Source organism: Bacillus rossius, chromosome 14 (genome assembly GCF_032445375.1).
Source record: "Bacillus rossius redtenbacheri isolate Brsri chromosome 14, Brsri_v3, whole genome shotgun sequence".
In the NCBI taxonomy this organism is placed as follows: Eukaryota; Metazoa; Arthropoda; class Insecta; order Phasmatodea; family Bacillidae; genus Bacillus; species Bacillus rossius.
This window is the reverse complement of record NC_086341.1, coordinates 8475084-8494973: the sequence shown is the minus strand read 5'-3', so window position 1 is coordinate 8494973 and position 19890 is coordinate 8475084. Positions and strand designations below refer to the sequence as shown.

At 39.6% G+C, this 19890-nt stretch overlaps 1 protein-coding gene across 1 annotated transcript in view; it reads right to left on the bottom strand.

Moving 5' to 3' along the window:
• Positions 1 to 454: 454 nt before the first annotated feature.
• The window catches only part of LOC134539099 (slit homolog 1 protein), a 226227-nt gene continuing 206791 nt past the window's right edge, over positions 455 to 19890 (bottom strand). Inside the window, exon 2 of the mRNA XM_063380829.1 lies at positions 455 to 5429. Coding sequence (XP_063236899.1) covers positions 3888 to 5402 — 1515 coding nt within the window. The 5' untranslated portion in view covers positions 5403 to 5429 and the 3' untranslated portion in view covers positions 455 to 3887. The remainder of the gene's footprint in view (positions 5430 to 19890) is intronic.

The following is a 19890-nucleotide window of genomic DNA, read 5'->3' as shown; positions in this document are numbered from 1 at the left end:
TAAATTTTGAAATACTAGTGTTTTATGGTCTATCATTGTTTTCATGTTTTCAAAGTGTGAAAATTCTAAATACATGGTAACAAAACAAAAGGATAAACTGTTTTACGTGTTTTTTTTTTTAATTTTTGTAACACTTTTTTTTCTTCTTCTAAATAATATATATTATGTTTGAAGGACATCACATAGTTTTGTTTGAATAACACCAACAACCATTCACGCTATTTGCAACTGATTTAAAAAACTTAACTCCTCATTTACGTTTGTTATCAAGTTGACGAATAATTTCAACAATTTTTTATGCATTTTTGAAACACTATTTTATGGTTTATTAATAAAAATATTAAGTTAATACTATTAGTATATATACTGGTTAAAAGTTTAAAAAAAGTTTCATATATTATTACAAAATAACTTATGGTATAAAGGAAATGTAGTAAAGAGAATTAAAGATGCATTTTTTTTCTTTGTCAAAATCTTTATTAATATCATTCTGAAGTTTTCAACTGTCTTGAGGAAGAGTTCTGTGTTATATACAAAAGAAATTATACTTTATTGAAGAAATAGGGTCGTATATACAGAATACAAGAAAGAAGAGCAGTGGCCATGTTTTTAAAATCTTGTAAATGTTTCCAGTTTTAAATTTCACACAAGGGTTGGGGGCTGAGACAAGACTTGTATATGATAAGACATACTTCCTCTTGCCTGTATATTTTTTTTCCATCGTGAAAGTGAAAAATGAAAATTTGCATTAATCTTTTGATCTTGGTAGATCATGTGATGTCAGAACATATGCGTGAACTTAACGGAATAATAAAACAAATTAATTGGACGCTAAAATAATTCTAAGAATCTCCAAAGAATCGAATTCTTGCACTGGAAACATTTACAATTTTACAATTTGAAACAAAGTTTTTTTTTTTTTGTTTTCTGTGTAAATGACCGTCCAAAATTAAAAATAAGTTATGAAAGAACGAATTGACTTTCACAACAGTACTGTACAATAAGTATATTTTATTTATAAAAACAAATGCATGCCATTTTCAAGTTATCTGCCCGTTATCGCTCGATAGCAAAAAAAACCTGTCTATTAAGTACGAAATTATAATCCCAAATGCCGCTACAGTTATTCCTAACGTAGGCAATACAACCTCAAATTTCAGCTCCATTGTCATAGCATACAACAAAATGCAACTCATAACCACCCGTAAGATCAAGAATTTAGTTTGAGGCAAAGATGTAAGATTGCAAATAAACTTAATCACCACCAATCTGATAAATACAGAAGTTCTAAAAAAAAATACCAGATAGTAATATTTAGTTAATTCGACTGCGCGTTTCCTGACAAAAACGGGCACAAACTAGGCCTAAAAGAAAACAATGTTCGAATATCCATTTCGAAATTAGACCGAAGTCCTGATTTTTGCTGAGATGTATAGTTAAATATTGATTTTAGATACTGTAAACTCTTACCTCATTGATGAATCAAAGTTTTGAGATATTATTTTTAAACAGGGCACTAAGAGTAAACTACTCACAAAAAAAAATTCCAGACCACGTTACACACTAAACCAAGCCCTAAAACAAAATGAAAAATTTATGAAATAATGTATCTTGTTACTTCCCTCCAGGTACAACGAACACAATATCGGAACAAAGACCTCACTTCAATACAGTTTAAAGAGTATTGCTTTCAATTAAGGCAAGGCAGTATAAGTACTTTGATATCGCACCAAGCGGTGCATAGAAACACTAACAAATCCAAGTGTATACATATAGTACAATATTATCTTATACAGAGCAATGAACGTCACTTAAAAACAATGAAAACTATTCTCAAGGTAAATCATCACACACCATCAAGTTACAAACAAAGGCCTACTTCCTCACACTGTATAGCATTCTTTGGCTCTGAACAATTTTTTTATCTCTAAAAATAGGTTTCATAAACCATATGTTTTACTCAGGGTCAAAGATGAACAAAATGTACTTAAATACATTTTTTTTTAGATAACCACCGTTATTACATGACTAGGAAACTATAAAAAAAATAAGCCTTCTTTGTGGTGACAACGTTCAATAATGATCTAGTTGAGATTTCATACTAACATCAAAGGCACAACCCTAAAAAAAACTGTTTAAGGAAAACTTACCACTGTGAATGTAAAAAAGTATTTTTTTTTTTAATTTACTGCAATTTGCTTGCAAGAAAGTTACAGCATCTATATAATTCAACTTCAGTCCGTCACCAAGTGTTAAAAATCACAGACTGCTTGCATTCGAGGGTTTCGTTCTGTTTGATTTCCCGTACCTCAATGTCCATGATCCCAAAGGAACGTTATGTGTGTGTGTGTGTGTGTGTGTGTATGTGTGTGTGTATGTATGTATATATATATACACTAACGTACCCGATGCACAGCACAAATGACAGGATTTATGGCAGTACTATCCTAGCAGCAAACCCATCTTTTTTCGTCAGGTTTCAGAAATGAATACACATTCAATTTTACATTTAGTACTAACACAAAAAAAGATTTATTAAAAAAAACTTTAAACCTTAAACGTTTAGAAATATAACACATCAGAAATATATAACAGGACAGAAGGAAAAAAAAAACCAACACATATTGGGAGTTTCGAGAGAAATCACTTAAACTAAGATTTCAATTTAATTTGTGCGATTAAACTGTGCTTGGTATGTATTAAAAAAAACCTAACAAGGCAATATTGACCTTTTAAATGATTGCTAGAATTTTATTTTAATATTGTATTTACAAAGCTTGATAGAAAGTGAAAAAAAAATTAAGACGGTAGAAACAGGCAGTAAGATTATTGGACAGTCAATACATTTTTTTAAATAAATTTTTCAAGGGGCATAAGTTTGTATGGGAGGTCTTGTTTTGTCGAGTTTTTAAAATTTTACTATGGTTTTATACAATTTCCTGAAAGTATGCTTTCATATAAATCTATGACAGTTAAATAATGATGAGCAAATAAAAAAAAAATAGGATTGGCCAAACATTAGTTCATACTCGACTAGGTCATTATGACAACAGAATTTGCATTCGGTAACAGTCAAAAACTCGCCAAAAAAAATAATTCTACAAATCACAACCTTATGAAAGAATAATTCACACGTCTAAAAAAATATTTTGCATTCAATTTTTTTTTCATCTCCCGCAACTATATAAACACAAGTAAGTATAATTACTCTTCCTTTGGAAAGCAATGAAATATACATTATTACGTGCTGAATCATTAACAATCATATTATTATAATAATTAGGGAATGATGGAGAAAGTTCACTGTACCACACTGATCTAAAGAATATATATATATTTATATTTTTTTTGTTATGCACAGGAAATGTAGAAAAAAACTCTCTTTAAAACGCACCAGTTGCTCACGTTAATTCTTGTCCAGTGTTAGGCATTTCTATGATTCGCAAGTTCTCTGCGCGTCTCTCGGCGAGTCTTCTAGAACACTCGACCCTACACGCGTCTTCTAGAACACTCGATCCTACACGCGTCTTCTAGAACACTCGACCCTACACGAGCACTCTCGAGGAGTGTCTCCAAGAGGCCTGCTCCTTCGCACGGGACGAGTCCGGGCTTACACTCGCTGCGTGTCACCACGCTAAGGGGGAAGGAAAAGAATGATCGGCGACCACGGATTGCACTCGGGAGCTCGCGGCGGAGAGACTTCACTGCCGGCCGTTCAGGTAGCGCACCGCGCACACCGCCTCGCGACCCTGGTCCAGGGGCCGGCACTTGCCGCAAGGGTGGCCGTTGGAGGCGGCGGCCCGCCGCCCCGCCGCCTCGCCGCCGCCGCCGTGGGGCAGGAAGAACACCCCGGGCGACGACGGGCTGGAGGCGGCGAACAGCTCTAGCTACAGCTCCGTCACGGGCACCGGCTTGAGCGGCTGCGGCTGGGCGGCGCGCGAGATGTACTCCTCGTCGGAGAAGGTCTTCTGGTACTCGTGCTCCTTGCGGCTGATGGCGCGGTTGTTCCACTTGTAGTCCTTGACGGCGGCCTGGAAGCGCCGGCGGTGGCGGTGCGCTAGGAACCCCAGCGCCGCGAGAACGGCGACCGCGCAGCCGCAAAGCGCGCCGATGATGGCCTGCTGCCGGGTGTCGTGCAAGGCGCAGCCGAGCTCGTCGTCCGTCAGCGCCGGCAGGGAGCGGTCCTTGAGGTGCTGCGGCGCCGCGCACAGCACCTGGGTGGCGTTGCGCCGCGCCAGGAGGTCCCGCAGCCAGAGCAGGCCGCAGCGGCACTCCAGAGGGTTCTCCGCCAGGTCGATCCTGCGCAGCTCGGGCCACGCGGCCAGGGTCTCGGGGAACGACGCGAAGGCGTTGTCGCGCAGCACCAGGTGCCGGAGGTTGGGCAGCCCTTCCAGCGCGCCCTCTTCCACGGCGGCCAGGCGCTTGTTGCTGCTCAGCACCAGCGTCTCGAGGTTCAGGTTGTCCTGCAGCGCGCCCCTCTCCACGGTGGTCAGCAAGGGCGCGCCCGACACGTCCAGCTTGCGCAGGTTGGCTAGCCCGCGGAACGCGCCTGCGGGGAGCGCCTCCAGGTCGTTCTGCCCCAGGTACAGCTCCTCGAGCCGCGCCAGCCCCTGCAGCTGCCTCGTGGGCACGGCAGACAGCCTGTTGTCGGCGAGCCCCAGGTAGCGCAAGGCCGGCAGGCCGCGGAACGCGTGCTCACTCACGTTGACGAGGCCGGCGCCGCTGAGGTCGAGCACGGCGAGCTTCGCGAGGCCGGCGAACGCGTCGTCGGGCAGGCGCGCGAAGCCGTTGAGCCCCAGGTGCAACTCGGCGAGCCCTCCGAGCAGCGCGAAGGCAGGCGTGGGGACGACTTTCAGCTGGTTGTCGTCCAGGTACAGGATCTTGAGCGAGGCCAGCCCGGCGAAGGCGCGCGCGTCGACGCGCGAGATCCTGTTCTGTCCCAGGTCGAGCTCCTCCAGGCGCGACAGCGACGCGAACAGCTGGTCGGGGAACTCCTCCAGGAAGTTGCGCCGCAGGCTGAGCACCGTCAGCGCGCGCAGGCCGGAGAAGGTGCGGTTCGACACGAACGAGATCTTGTTGTGGTGCAGGTGCAGCTCCGTCAGTTTCCTCTGCGCGTCGAAGCTGCGCGCCGGCACGGAAACGAGCTGGTTGTCCGACAGGTCCACGTACTGGAGCTCGCTGTAGAACTGGAAGGCCGAGTCGACGGTGCGGACGCGGTTGCCGCGCAGAACCAGCCGCTGGATGGACGGGTTCAAGGTGATGGGGATGACGTCGAGGTTGGCCTGCACGCAGGTCACCACCAGGGTGTCGTCGTCGCACTTGCAGCTGGTGGGGCAGATGGCGAGCGCGCGGTTCGTCCACGCCAGGACGGCGGCCAGGCACCACGCGAGCGGCAGCAGCATGGCGCTAGCGGCGGGGCATCTCGCGGTCTGCAAGCACAGAGGGCGCAGGGTGTCCACAAGGGAAAAAATATTCCGTACCAACTTAGGGGAGCAAAAAGTACTAGATTTGAAAAAAGCGGTCTGCAAGCACAGAGGGTGCAGTGTCCACAAGGAAAAAAATATTCCGTACCAACTTAGGGGAGCAAAAAGTACTTGATTTGAAAAAAGCGGTCTGCAAGCACAGAGGGCGCAGGGTGTCCACAAGAAAAAAAATATTTCGTACCAACATGGGGGAGCAAAAAGTACTAGATTTGAAAAGCGGTCGGCAAGCAGAGAGGGCGCACGGTGTCCACAAGGAAAAAAATATTTCGTACCAACTTAGGGGAGCAAAAAGTACTAGATTTGAAAAAAAAAAGTACTAAATTATATAATTTGTTATGGTTTTTAACAATTTAGGAAGTTATTATGACATTGCAATGCTCTAACTTAAATATATCACAACAAACACACACATACTTTCCATAGTTTTTTAAAATAATTACGCTTAATAATAAAACATATTGGAGTTACTGTAATAATATTATATTAAAGAAAAAAGTACTAGATCTAGTACGAAAGTACTAACTGTGGAAACCCTGAGAGGGCGCCGTCAGCCTCGACCTCCACGTGTGAGCTAACACACCACGCATCTGCTCAGGCACACAGGCACGACGGGAAGCCTACGATCCACTCGTCCTTCTGGACATACCCGAATACTCACGTTGGCAAGCCTTCTTTTCACCGACGAGAGAGCCAAACCCGAATTTCCCCGAAGTTCATGCTCGCTTTTTTTCCGTACCGCAACAGGTGTATTTATTTGGGGGAAACCGTTTACATGATTTCACAGTATCTTTAATGTAGCTATCCTAACGAAATCAACCGTCCACAATATTTTAACGTATTTATAATGTAGCTAACCTAACCTAATTGACCATTAGTTATCATGATTTGTATATTTATTTACAATGAATAAAAAAAAAAACCGAATTGCACGATCGGACGTTTGGCTCTCTCGTCTGTTGAAAGAAAGCTTGCCAACGTGGGTATTCGGGTATGTCCAGAAGGACAAGTGAATCGTAGGATTCCCCAGGCACGACCTCGTACAGTGCCCGAACTGAAGTGTAAGCTAACACACCATCAAGCGCCGAAATACATCTGCTCAGGCACACAGGCACACGGACATAACCTCATTATACAGTGACCATACATCTACTATCGTGAAGTTAAATACACATTTTACAGGGTTGACTGATTTAAACCACCATTGTTTAAAACATGTAGTTTTTTTTAATATTTCATTTTAAATAGAATATTTTTTTTTTACCCGATAACTGCGAAGCCAAAATGAAGGGTTATGATTTTAGCAGTCTTCTTACCTTTTAGTGTTTTTTTTTCGTATTCGGGGTTACAGTTTTTAAAACTTTTTTATTAATTAAAGGGTCTCATTCCTCTTTAATAACAACAAAATGTTGGCCATTAATGTATCTTTTGATTTACAGGAACAATACATTAAATACTTATCAATATCTTATCAACTAATTATCTGCATAAGTTGTAAATCATACCCATACATTATTCTAAAATTAAAAATCCAAAATAGTTAATTCCTATTCTGTGGGAAATCTCCAACTGTACTGTAAATCCTAATTCTGTGGGAAACACCCGTTAGTAGTATATAATAGGGGCGCCGAGGACAGGGTTCAGGGTGTGGAGCCGAGAGCCGAGCCACATATCTTAATTCTGACGTCACGGCGGCCATCTTGGATGAGTGTAACGGGACACCGCGTAACGGGACATAACGTAACGGGACAAGTAGATCACGGCAGCCATCTTGGATCCGCCATTTTGGATGACGTCATTGTGTTCTCGAACATTCCGGCGATGTGTTTTCCGCCATATTGGATGATGACGTCACCGTTGCAATTTCCGTTACGGCCGCCATCTTTAACTTTTTTATTTATTATCCGATTTTAACGAAAATTTTTTTAAAATTTATAAAAAAAATCCAATAATAAAATTTTAATAAATTATTAATAAAAAATGTACTTTTACGACATGGAGCTCGGAGTCCTCGGTTCGAACCCGACGAGTGCAAAAAAAAATAAAAATGGCGACCGATCCTTCCTCAATGGTGACTGCAGACAGACTGACTCCCACCACTTTTTTTAAAGCATATATTTCGTCACCTAGTATGACGTCATGTACGCCATCTTGAAATTTGGACGCCATCTTGAAAATCTTTATTTATTATCCGATTTTAATGAAAAAAATTCCAAAATTCATCAAAAAATTAACGTATTTGAATTCTGTTTGATTATATCGATGTACGTCCTTGGTTCGATTCCCGGCGAGAGTAAACGGTCGATCCTTCCTCCATGAAAGCTACCTAGACTGATCTACCACCAACAATACCAAGGTATATATCGTCAACTGGTATGACATCATGTCCGCCATCTTGTCTTCATCCGCTGGAGACAACCATCTTGTTTTCGTCTGCTAGAGTGTGCCGATAACATGTAGTATAATTATCTGGTCACCATACTATTGTCCTCAACTGTTGACACTGAACATTGACCTTGAACTTTGACCTTGACCTTGAACTTTGACCTTGACCTTGAATGTTGACCTTGACCTTGAACTTTGACCTTGACCTTGAAATTTGACCTTGACCTTGAAATTTGACCTTGACCTTGAAATTTGACCTTGACCTTGAAATTTGGCCTTGACCTTGAAATTTGCCCTTGACCTTGAAATTTGACTTTGTCCTTGTCGACCATCACGGACCCGACATTTTACGTTCAGTAGATGCTACCAGGAGCTACCACCTGCTGGAGTATGCCATCTTGTGTGTGTACTCGTATTATAGAGTACATTTCCATCTGGATAATTTTATTCTAACCCGCTACAGTGCAGTAATCATTTATTACTGTGACACACACCATCTTGAAATTTGGACACCATCTTGAAAATCCGTAATTCTAATGCTAGAAATTCGGGAAAAAGTTCAAAATTCATTAAATAATTCACTCATTAAAGTAATGATTGATTAGATCGATTCCCGTCCTTGGTTCGACCCCTGACCGATACCAAACAACTTTAATTTTAAAAAATACCACAAAAGCGACAGGTTTGAGATAATAAAAACACAGCAAGTTCTTTTAAAAAATACTTTTATTACATACATACTACACTACTACAAGTACATAAAAAACACAGACAAATTACCAAAGCCTTTTGGATTCCTTGATTCAAACAGTCTTCTTATTGTACGGACTAAGCCTTTTACATGACTTTAAATGTCTATCCGATCCGTTCATCACCACAGCCAGAGACGGACTGAAATTCATAGCACTTATATATAGTCTTATTAGCCGGTACAACACATGAGTCAAATCAATAACCATGTTCATTATACGTCTCGGTGCATTTTTTATAATGACGATGTAAACTATCGAGACGCGAAAATAGTTTATTGCACTTATTGCACTGAAATTGTATTCTTTGAACATTATTAGAACAACCGCTTCTTTCATGTCTGCGAGCATTTGAGGTGATAGTAAATGATGCACCACAGTATTTGCACTGATGCGAAGTACGCTCTTCATTAATTGAAGTATTCAATGCTGATGTAACTTCAGCTGATGGTGGAACAGCACATATCGAAGTCTCCTCCAGTGTTGTCAGAGGCGTTGCCAACGGGATCTGCTCCAACATCGTCGGCGCCGAGGTCATGATTCCCGTAGTCGATGGTACATCCTCCATCGAGTACGACGTTAAAGTCGGTAAAGATGCCATCGAAGTCTCAAGAACAGGCAATTACGCGACTTATGCACCAGAAGAAACAAACTAGGTGATCCGTACACCGTCGACGACAGTAACAAACTGAGCGTCCTGCTGTCTAGGACTCGTTTATATACATTAACCGGTTTGAATAATACGCTAGTCAAATCAAGAACAATTTACTAAAATACTAGAGTCAAAACAACATTAAAAAAATAGAAGCACCATCAAAAAAAAAAAAAGGAAGCACATTTGGAAGCACCTTCAAAAAAGGAAAAACAATAGGAAGCACCGACTACGAAAAGGCAGCACATTTGGAAGCACCGACTACGAAAAGGCAGCACATTTGGAAGCACCGACAACGAAAAGGCAGCACATTTGGAAGCACCGACAACGAAAAGGCAGCACATTTGGCAGCACCGATAACGAAAAGGCAGCACATTTGGCAGCACCGACAACGAAAAGGCAGCACATTTGGCAGCACCGACAACGAAAAGACAGCACATTTGGAAGCACCGACTACGAAAAGGCAGCACATTTGGCAGCACCGACAACGAAAAGGCAGCACATTTGGCAGCACCGACAACGAAAAGGCAGCACATTTGGAAGCACCGACAACGAAAAGGCTGCACATTTGGAAGCACCGACTACGAAAAGGCAGCACATTTGGAAGCACCGACAACGAAAAGGCAGCACATTTGGAAGCACCATCATCGAAAAGGCAGCACATTTGGAAGCTCCATCAACAAAAAAAAAGGCAAAAAGGAAGCACAATTTACGAGATCTAAGTCTTAGTTAGAAATAAGAAAACAAGAAATAAAAACATTAAATTCGTATAATTTAAATTATTTATTTTATTGCTTTACATTATACAAATGCAAGTAAAACAAGCCATTATTGTATGTAGCCAGCATTCCTCAGTTCCTTGAGTATGAAGGATATTTCTTTGATGCACGAATAGTTTCCTGCACAAAGCGAACCATGTAGAAGTCTTAGCCGGTCAACCAATATGTTTGGATCTTTCCACGATGTGTAATCAATCTCTTCTACCACCATCTTCCTTGCACCTTTATAAATATTATGATCTCTGGTGTCTTCCGTTTTACCACCAACCTCAGGGTAACTTTCATGTTTGAGACGGTGATCATCACAAGCTTGATCAGATTTATTTAATATATCACGTCGTTTCCACCGTTTCGGTCTCAGGACACCGCCACATTCTTCGATCTTGGCAGCTTTAGGTGCTTCATCATAGTCTATGTCTTTGTCAACAGCCTCAGAGTCACTGTAACAATCACCGTAGAAGGAATCGTCTTCACCCAATTTACCGTAATAATTCGATGATGATGATGTTGAAGTGTCTTCATCGTCTTCGTGCTTCCTTTTTAGGAGTCCATCATTTTTACAAAGTAGGAAAGATCTACTTGAATTCGGCTGGAATATATTCTCACTTTTCACGTTAAGGATTCTTCCATTGTCTTCATTCTTCCGTAAATCATCAACCTCCTTCAATTTAAGTTCTTTGTCAAGATCGGAAGAGCCAAGAAAATTATTGTCGTAATGCAGATCACTCTTCCTTAGGCTAGTAGATTCATCGTTGTCCTCTAGCTTGTACGCAGGCTTGGCGCTACAAGTTCTGCCATGTCTTTTTAGGCTCTCTCTCCGCGTAAACGACTTGCTACATCGAACACAACTTATCATATTGCGCAGTGGATTTTTAACACAGTCATTCTTCTCGTGTTGTCTTTTATTCTTTCTCAAGATAAACTCTTTACTGCAAAACTTACACCTATGTTCTTTCGATACAGCGTCAGATCCCAAATCAGAATTCATATTAGTTACTGAGACTAATGCCAGATACCAATTGAGTGTTTTAAATTAGATCCAATACTTAAATAGAAATTTTTTCATATTTCATCAGCGAGAATTAATATATCTCATGCAAAAGTACTTTATGCATGTAGTTCTGCTTTTCAACAACAGATGTCGCCACATGTTGCTTGCAGGTAAATAATATTTAGTTCTTTTATGCGGGATGCGGGATGCTCACTAACGATCGCAAAAGAAGGATGGCTTCGCTAGACTCCAAGGAAAAGGAAGTTCGTCTTGCATGTTGGTGCTCCACAGATGTCTCATGGCATAATATTAATTTGACTGTGTAATTATATGTGTTAATTCCACCTTATAAAAATATTGCAAGTTTTGATTTAGTAGCAGAAATTATCGAATTAAATGTAACTCCAAATAAAATGACATGGCTCATTAGACAAAAAAAATCCATGCAGAGAGCGGTTTCTCAGAATAGTCAGAAACACTTGAAGAAACCACAGGAATGATTGCAAGAACACGGGAAAACCCATCAAAATATTGACAAGAATAATCAGGAGCACACGGAGAAAACCATCAAAATATTGACAAGAATATTCAGGAGCACTCGGAGAAATCCATCAGATGTCTAGTTAGGTATAATCAGAAGCACCCGGAGAAAACCACCATAATATTGTCAAGAATAATCAGGAGCACACGGAGAAAACCACCATAATATTAACAATAATAATCGGAAGCGCACGGAGAAAACCACCATAATATCGACAAGAATAATCGGAAGCACACAGAGAAAACCACCACAAGTTTTCTTTGATATCATAAAAATACAGAAAAAAAATATTTAAAAATAAAAATAAATTAATCAAAAATTTTAAATGACAAAAAAAATTAAAAAAAATAAACAGATTCTGCTAGCTTGTGAACTTCTCATTGTTGAGCAAAGATATAGTTCTAGTACAAGCCAGAATCTGTTTATTTTTTTTAATTTTTTTTTGTCATTTAAAATTTTTGATTAATTTATTTTTATTTTTAAATATTTTTTTTCTGTATTTTTATGATATCAAAGAAAACTTGTGGTGGTTTTCTCTGTGTGCTTCCGATTATTCTTGTCGATATTATGGTGGTTTTCTCCGTGCGCTTCCGATTATTATTGTTAATATTATGGTGGTTTTCTCCGTGTGCTCCTGATTATTCTTGACAATATTATGGTGGTTTTCTCCGGGTGCTTCTGATTATACCTAACTAGACATCTGATGGATTTCTCCGAGTGCTCCTGAATATTCTTGTCAATATTTTGATGGTTTTCTCCGTGTGCTCCTGATTATTCTTGTCAATATTTTGATGGGTTTTCCCGTGTTCTTGCAATCATTCCTGTGGTTTCTTCAAGTGTTTCTGACTATTCTGAGAAACCGCTCTCTGCATGGATTTTTTTTGTCTAATGAGCCATGTCATTTTATTTGGAGTTACATTTAATTCGATAATTTCTGCTACTAAATCAAAACTTGCAATATTTTTATAAGGTGGAATTAACACATATAATTACACAGTCAAATTAATATTATGCCATGAGACATCTGTGGAGCACCAACATGCAAGACGAACTTCCTTTTCCTTGGAGTCTAGCGAAGCCATCCTTCTTTTGCGATCGTTAGTGAGCATCCCGCATCCCGCATAAAAGAACTAAATATTATTTACCTGCAAGCAACATGTGGCGACATCTGTTGTTGAAAAGCAGAACTACATGCATAAAGTACTTTTGCATGAGATATATTAATTCTCGCTGATGAAATATGAAAAAATTTCTATTTAAGTATTGGATCTAATTTAAAACACTCAATTGGTATCTGGCATTAGTCTCAGTAACTAATATGAATTCTGATTTGGGATCTGACGCTGTATCGAAAGAACATAGGTGTAAGTTTTGCAGTAAAGAGTTTATCTTGAGAAAGAATAAAAGACAACACGAGAAGAATGACTGTGTTAAAAATCCACTGCGCAATATGATAAGTTGTGTTCGATGTAGCAAGTCGTTTACGCGGAGAGAGAGCCTAAAAAGACATGGCAGAACTTGTAGCGCCAAGCCTGCGTACAAGCTAGAGGACAACGATGAATCTACTAGCCTAAGGAAGAGTGATCTGCATTACGACAATAATTTTCTTGGCTCTTCCGATCTTGACAAAGAACTTAAATTGAAGGAGGTTGATGATTTACGGAAGAATGAAGACAATGGAAGAATCCTTAACGTGAAAAGTGAGAATATATTCCAGCCGAATTCAAGTAGATCTTTCCTACTTTGTAAAAATGATGGACTCCTAAAAAGGAAGCACGAAGACGATGAAGACACTTCAACATCATCATCATCGAATTATTACGGTAAATTGGGTGAAGACGATTCCTTCTACGGTGATTGTTACAGTGACTCTGAGGCTGTTGACAAAGACATAGACTATGATGAAGCACCTAAAGCTGCCAAGATCGAAGAATGTGGCGGTGTCCTGAGACCGAAACGGTGGAAACGACGTGATATATTAAATAAATCTGATCAAGCTTGTGATGATCACCGTCTCAAACATGAAAGTTACCCTGAGGTTGGTGGTAAAACGGAAGACACCAGAGATCATAATATTTATAAAGGTGCAAGGAAGATGGTGGTAGAAGAGATTGATTACACATCGTGGAAAGATCCAAACATATTGGTTGACCGGCTAAGACTTCTACATGGTTCGCTTTGTGCAGGAAACTATTCGTGCATCAAAGAAATATCCTTCATACTCAAGGAACTGAGGAATGCTGGCTACATACAATAATGGCTTGTTTTACTTGCATTTGTATAATGTAAAGCAATAAAATAAATAATTTAAATTATACGAATTTAATGTTTTTATTTCTTGTTTTCTTATTTCTAACTAAGACTTAGATCTCGTAAATTGTGCTTCCTTTTTGCCTTTTTTTTTTGTTGATGGAGCTTCCAAATGTGCTGCCTTTTCGATGATGGTGCTTCCAAATGTGCTGCCTTTTCGTTGTCGGTGCTTCCAAATGTGCTGCCTTTTCGTAGTCGGTGCTTCCAAATGTGCAGCCTTTTCGTTGTCGGTGCTTCCAAATGTGCTGCCTTTTCGTTGTCGGTGCTGCCAAATGTGCTGCCTTTTCGTTGTCGGTGCTGCCAAATGTGCTGCCTTTTCGTAGTCGGTGCTTCCAAATGTGCTGTCTTTTCGTTGTCGGTGCTGCCAAATGTGCTGCCTTTTCGTTGTCGGTGCTGCCAAATGTGCTGCCTTTTCGTTATCGGTGCTGCCAAATGTGCTGCCTTTTCGTTGTCGGTGCTTCCAAATGTGCTGCCTTTTCGTTGTCGGTGCTTCCAAATGTGCTGCCTTTTCGTAGTCGGTGCTTCCAAATGTGCTGCCTTTTCGTTGTCGGTGCTGCCAAATGTGCTGCCTTTTCGTTGTCGGTGCTGCCAAATGTGCTGCCTTTTCGTAGTCGGTGCTTCCAAATGTGCTGCCTTTTCGTTGTCGGTGCTTCCAAATGTGCTGCCTTTTCGTAGTCGGTGCTTCCAAATGTGCTGCCTTTTCGTAGTCGGTGCTTCCTATTGTTTTTCCTTTTTTGAAGGTGCTTCCAAATGTGCTTCCTTTTTTTTTTTTTGATGGTGCTTCTATTTTTTTAATGTTGTTTTGACTCTAGTATTTTAGTAAATTGTTCTTGATTTGACTAGCGTATTATTCAAACCGGTTAATGTATATAAACGAGTCCTAGACAGCAGGACGCTCAGTTTGTTACTGTCGTCGACGGTGTACGGATCACCTAGTTTGTTTCTTCTGGTGCATAAGTCGCGTAATTGCCTGTTCTTGAGACTTCGATGGCATCTTTACCGACTTTAACGTCGTACTCGATGGAGGATGTACCATCGACTACGGGAATCATGACCTCGGCGCCGACGATGTTGGAGCAGATCCCGTTGGCAACGCCTCTGACAACACTGGAGGAGACTTCGATATGTGCTGTTCCACCATCAGCTGAAGTTACATCAGCATTGAATACTTCAATTAATGAAGAGCGTACTTCGCATCAGTGCAAATACTGTGGTGCATCATTTACTATCACCTCAAATGCTCGCAGACATGAAAGAAGCGGTTGTTCTAATAATGTTCAAAGAATACAATTTCAGTGCAATAAGTGCAATAAACTATTTTCGCGTCTCGATAGTTTACATCGTCATTATAAAAAATGCACCGAGACGTATAATGAACATGGTTATTGATTTGACTCATGTGTTGTACCGGCTAATAAGACTATATATAAGTGCTATGAATTTCAGTCCGTCTCTGGCTGTGGTGATGAACGGATCGGATAGACATTTAAAGTCATGTAAAAGGCTTAGTCCGTACAATAAGAAGACTGTTTGAATCAAGGAATCCAAAAGGCTTTGGTAATTTGTCTGTGTTTTTTATGTACTTGTAGTAGTGTAGTATGTATGTAATAAAAGTATTTTTTAAAAGAACTTGCTGTGTTTTTATTATCTCAAACCTGTCGCTTTTGTGGTATTTTTTAAAATTAAAGTTGTTTGGTATCGGTCAGGGGTCGAACCAAGGACGGGAATCGATCTAATCAATCATTACTTTAATGAGTGAATTATTTAATGAATTTTGAACTTTTTCCCGAATTTCTAGCATTAGAATTACGGATTTTCAAGATGGTGTCCAAATTTCAAGATGGCGTGTGTCACAGTAATAAATGATTACTGCACTGTAGCGGGTTAGAATAAAATTATCCAGATGGAAATGTACTCTATAATACGAGTACACACACAAGATGGCATACTCCAGCAGGTGGTAGCTCCTGGTAGCATCTACTGAACGTAAAATGTCGGGTCCGTGATGGTCGACAAGGACAAAGTCAAATTTCAAGGTCAAGGGCAAATTTCAAGGTCAAGGCCAAATTTCAAGGTCAAATTTCAAGGTCAAATTTCAAGGTAAAGGTTCAAGGTCAAATTTCAAGGTCAAGGTCAAATTTCAAGGTCAAGGTCAAAGTTCAAGGTCAAGGTCAACGTTCAAGGTCAAGGTCAAAGTTCAAGGTCAATGTTCAGTGTCAACAGTTGAGGACAATAGTATGGTGACCAGATAATTATACTACATGTTATCGGCACACTCTAGCAGACGAAAACAAGATGGTTGTCTCCAGCGGATGAAGACAAGATGGCGGACATGATGTCATACCAGTTGACGATATATACCTTGGTATTGTTGGTGGTAGATCAGTCTAGGTAGCTTTCATGGAGGAAGGATCGACCGTTTACTCTCGCCGGGAATCGAACCAAGGACGTACATCGATATAATCAAACAGAATTCAAATACGTTAATTTTTTGATGAATTTTGGAATTTTTTTCATTAAAATCGGATAATAAATAAAGATTTTCAAGATGGCGTCCAAATTTCAAGATGGCGTACATGACGTCATACTAGGTGACGAAATATATGCTTTAAAAAAAGTGGTGGGAGTCAGTCTGTCTGCAGTCACCATTGAGGAAGGATCGGTCGCCATTTTTATTTTTTTTGCACTCGTCGGGTTCGAACCGAGGACTCCGAGCTCCATGTCGTAAAAGTACATTTTTTATTAATAATTTATTAAAATTTTATTATTGGATTTTTTTTATAAATTTTAAAAAATTTTTCGTTAAAATCGGATAATAAATAAAAAAGTTAAAGATGGCGGCCGTAACGGAAATTGCAACGGTGACGTCATCATCCAATATGGCGGAAAACACATCGCCGGAATGTTCGAGAACACAATGACGTCATCCAAAATGGCGGATCCAAGATGGCTGCCGTGATCTACTTGTCCCGTTACGTTATGTCCCGTTACGCGGTGTCCCGTTACACTCATCCAAGATGGCCGCCGTGACGTCAGAATTAAGATATGTGGCTCGGCTCTCGGCTCCACACCCTGAACCCTGTCCTCGGCGCCCCTATTATATACTACTCCCGTTCTACGAGGAAATACCCTTTCTGTGGTTAAGTCCCAATCAGATGTGCAGATTTTCCGGACTTCAGTTCTTTGATGTTATAACTTTTCTAGTTCTGAGTGGCAGAAATCGGGATGTTGTATAGCTTTCATTTGAACATGGTGAGAATCAAAATAAATGACGTAATAAAAAAAGTTTGAAGCAAAAATACTAGGTTGTTTGGTTTTTTAAACCTGTTTTTTTTCCAACCCTGGACATTTTTTATCAAAACGTCACAAAAATTAAATATATTAAATCAATGACTACAACGTGATCAGCATTTTTTTCACAAACATTTATTTTTTAATCATAAAATTGAAAAAAAAAAAACAATCACTTCTCTTTTTTAATTATATGCTATCTTTACGAACAACATGATTTTATAAAAAATAAAAACACAGAATTCTCCTTTTTTAAAAAAAAAAAAAAAAAAGGATAGCGTAATAGGCCTAAAAATAAAACCTAAAAATCTTGTCCTTATTTATAAGTCATCGAGGACACTATAACGGAATTGAAGGTCTAAGCTATATTTTACAACTAATTACACTTCGAGGCATCTTTACATTTGGTCAGGACCAGAATTCCAATGCATATCTTACACGACTTTCCTTGTCATCACACATAGATACGCCAAGGGCAACTTTTACAAATAATTACACCTTATAAATTAAACATTATATATAAATTATGACATATAATTGCACTATAAAAGCTCTTAGATGGCCACTGACCAGGAATAATTAATTGTCCACAGACCAGACAAAAAAATAAGCTTGAACAGCTTCTCCAACTAATTCCACGACTGAATTTTGAACGGCACAATAACGTTAATTGTGGTGAACACATCAAACCCGAATGGTGGTAACGACAGTCAAGTGACATTCAGCAAAAATTAAGTTGAACCGGTGCTGACTGGCAAACATGCAGAAATCCCTTGTAACAGATTAGGATACTAAATTAAAAAAAAAAAAAAAAGCTTCTGAAAAGCTGGTTGGGTAAAATGATCTTGGAAGATGTTTGCTTTGAAACGATTTGCAATAAAATGTTACAGATGTGAAACTATTTTTTCATATTTTCAAAAGTGACTAAGTAAAATAAGGATGCAAAAATAAATGTATTTCATTAAGCTACAAAACGTACACTAACACTAAGGTTTGCAGTCATATTTTGATGCTTCAATAAACACAAGCAATAAATAATTATCTTCTAAATTTCCGCCAGTATTCACTTGTAAAAATTTTACTGTCTAGGTTCTAAAGGGAAAGATCAAAAATACGAAGGCTTTGAATTTAGATATGAATGCTATCATTAAACCTCACTATCTTGACTATAGGCTTAAAAAAAAGTAAATAAAAATACTGATAAGAAATGTTTTCGTAGTATAGTAATAATGAACTCAAATTCAAACAATAGTGTCCTGAAAATTAAGAAAAAATTAAAATATAATTTTCGTATCAGGTGTCAAAATTATATAAATAATGCATCACTATACGAATTTACCGCTGTCTTCCTATACCTCTAAAAGCACAAGAATATTAGCTATAAGAACGCACAACGGCCAAAACAGCATAATAATAAACAATATGTTTGAAAAATTTTGTGTTTTTAATATCATATGTTATTAATTTATTCATATAATGCATCATAAAGATACAATTAACAGTTAAACTCTTGTACTAGCTTGCAGATGTTCAGCTGAAACCTGAAAGCACTTGCAAGTGTATAAATGTACACTTCTGTACACGTCACCACTTAGCTTTGTATTTATTCCCTCGGTATAAAAACGTACCTACTCGATTCCAAACATAGGAAATGGAGAGAAGAAAAGTTTCTCAAATTACATGTGTTACTAAATAGTGCCACTATTAGAGTTTTTTTTAAATATGCATGCGTGTACATGGCATAAAAACAGTTAACTACTGAATGTTGTTTAATCCCAAAATACTTTAGGCTAAATCCTTGCGCCCATATTGGAATCCAACAACGAAAGCGTCGTGAACATCAAAGGCACAAGATACTACGGGATGCGATGAGAAGAGAATGAAGCTATGACGAAATGTATGGACGAGGAGAAAACAAAAAGTCGAACAGAAACGTCCGCCACGTTTTACACTTGCGATAAATCCAGGTGGGTGGACAAAACCCTAAGTGCTGGGCTTATAAACTACGCAAGAAAGCAACGTCACGAAAACGCAACAATGGACTAAAAGTCACGCGGTCGTTCATAAAGGCACGCAAGTCGCAAGGACGTTACCAACCCTACAACTTGAAATCGTGAAACAGAAGAAAACATATTTCTACCTTTGGGGTTCTTTCGATGGTTCACATTTATCACGAATACAAAATATATTACCAGAAATTTTTAAGTGTAATTTATCCTACATGTATTTTAATCGTTGTTTATCAATTGTTCAGAGGGTTCTTGCCGAGGGTAAATGAAAATGAAGCCAAGCATGCCTTTGGAATATGAATTAAAATATTACTATGCTCATAATTCAAACTGCGGATTGTAATGTCGTAATAATAATCCTCTTGGAAAAAGACACTCGAGTTAACTGCTGCGCACTTAGCCAACCTGTGACTTGTTGTGCTAAGATAGATAACGATGGTGTTTTGATTTTATGTATCCCTTTTTTTTTTGTGCCGAAATTTCACACAGAGAAGAAAAAAAACGTGATTTTTTTCCGTTGGTTTCACGTAGCGTTGTTGCGCCCCTAGCGTAGTTTTTATGAAGAGGGCCTCCCGTTAAAGAAACTGCACTGTGCTGCCACACAGCGGGATCACCTGAACTATCTCTACCGGTCGCTTCCCATCACGCCGCAAGATGGCGGCAAAGGCGCGCCATCCGCGTCGACTACGGGCAGGGCTGCCAA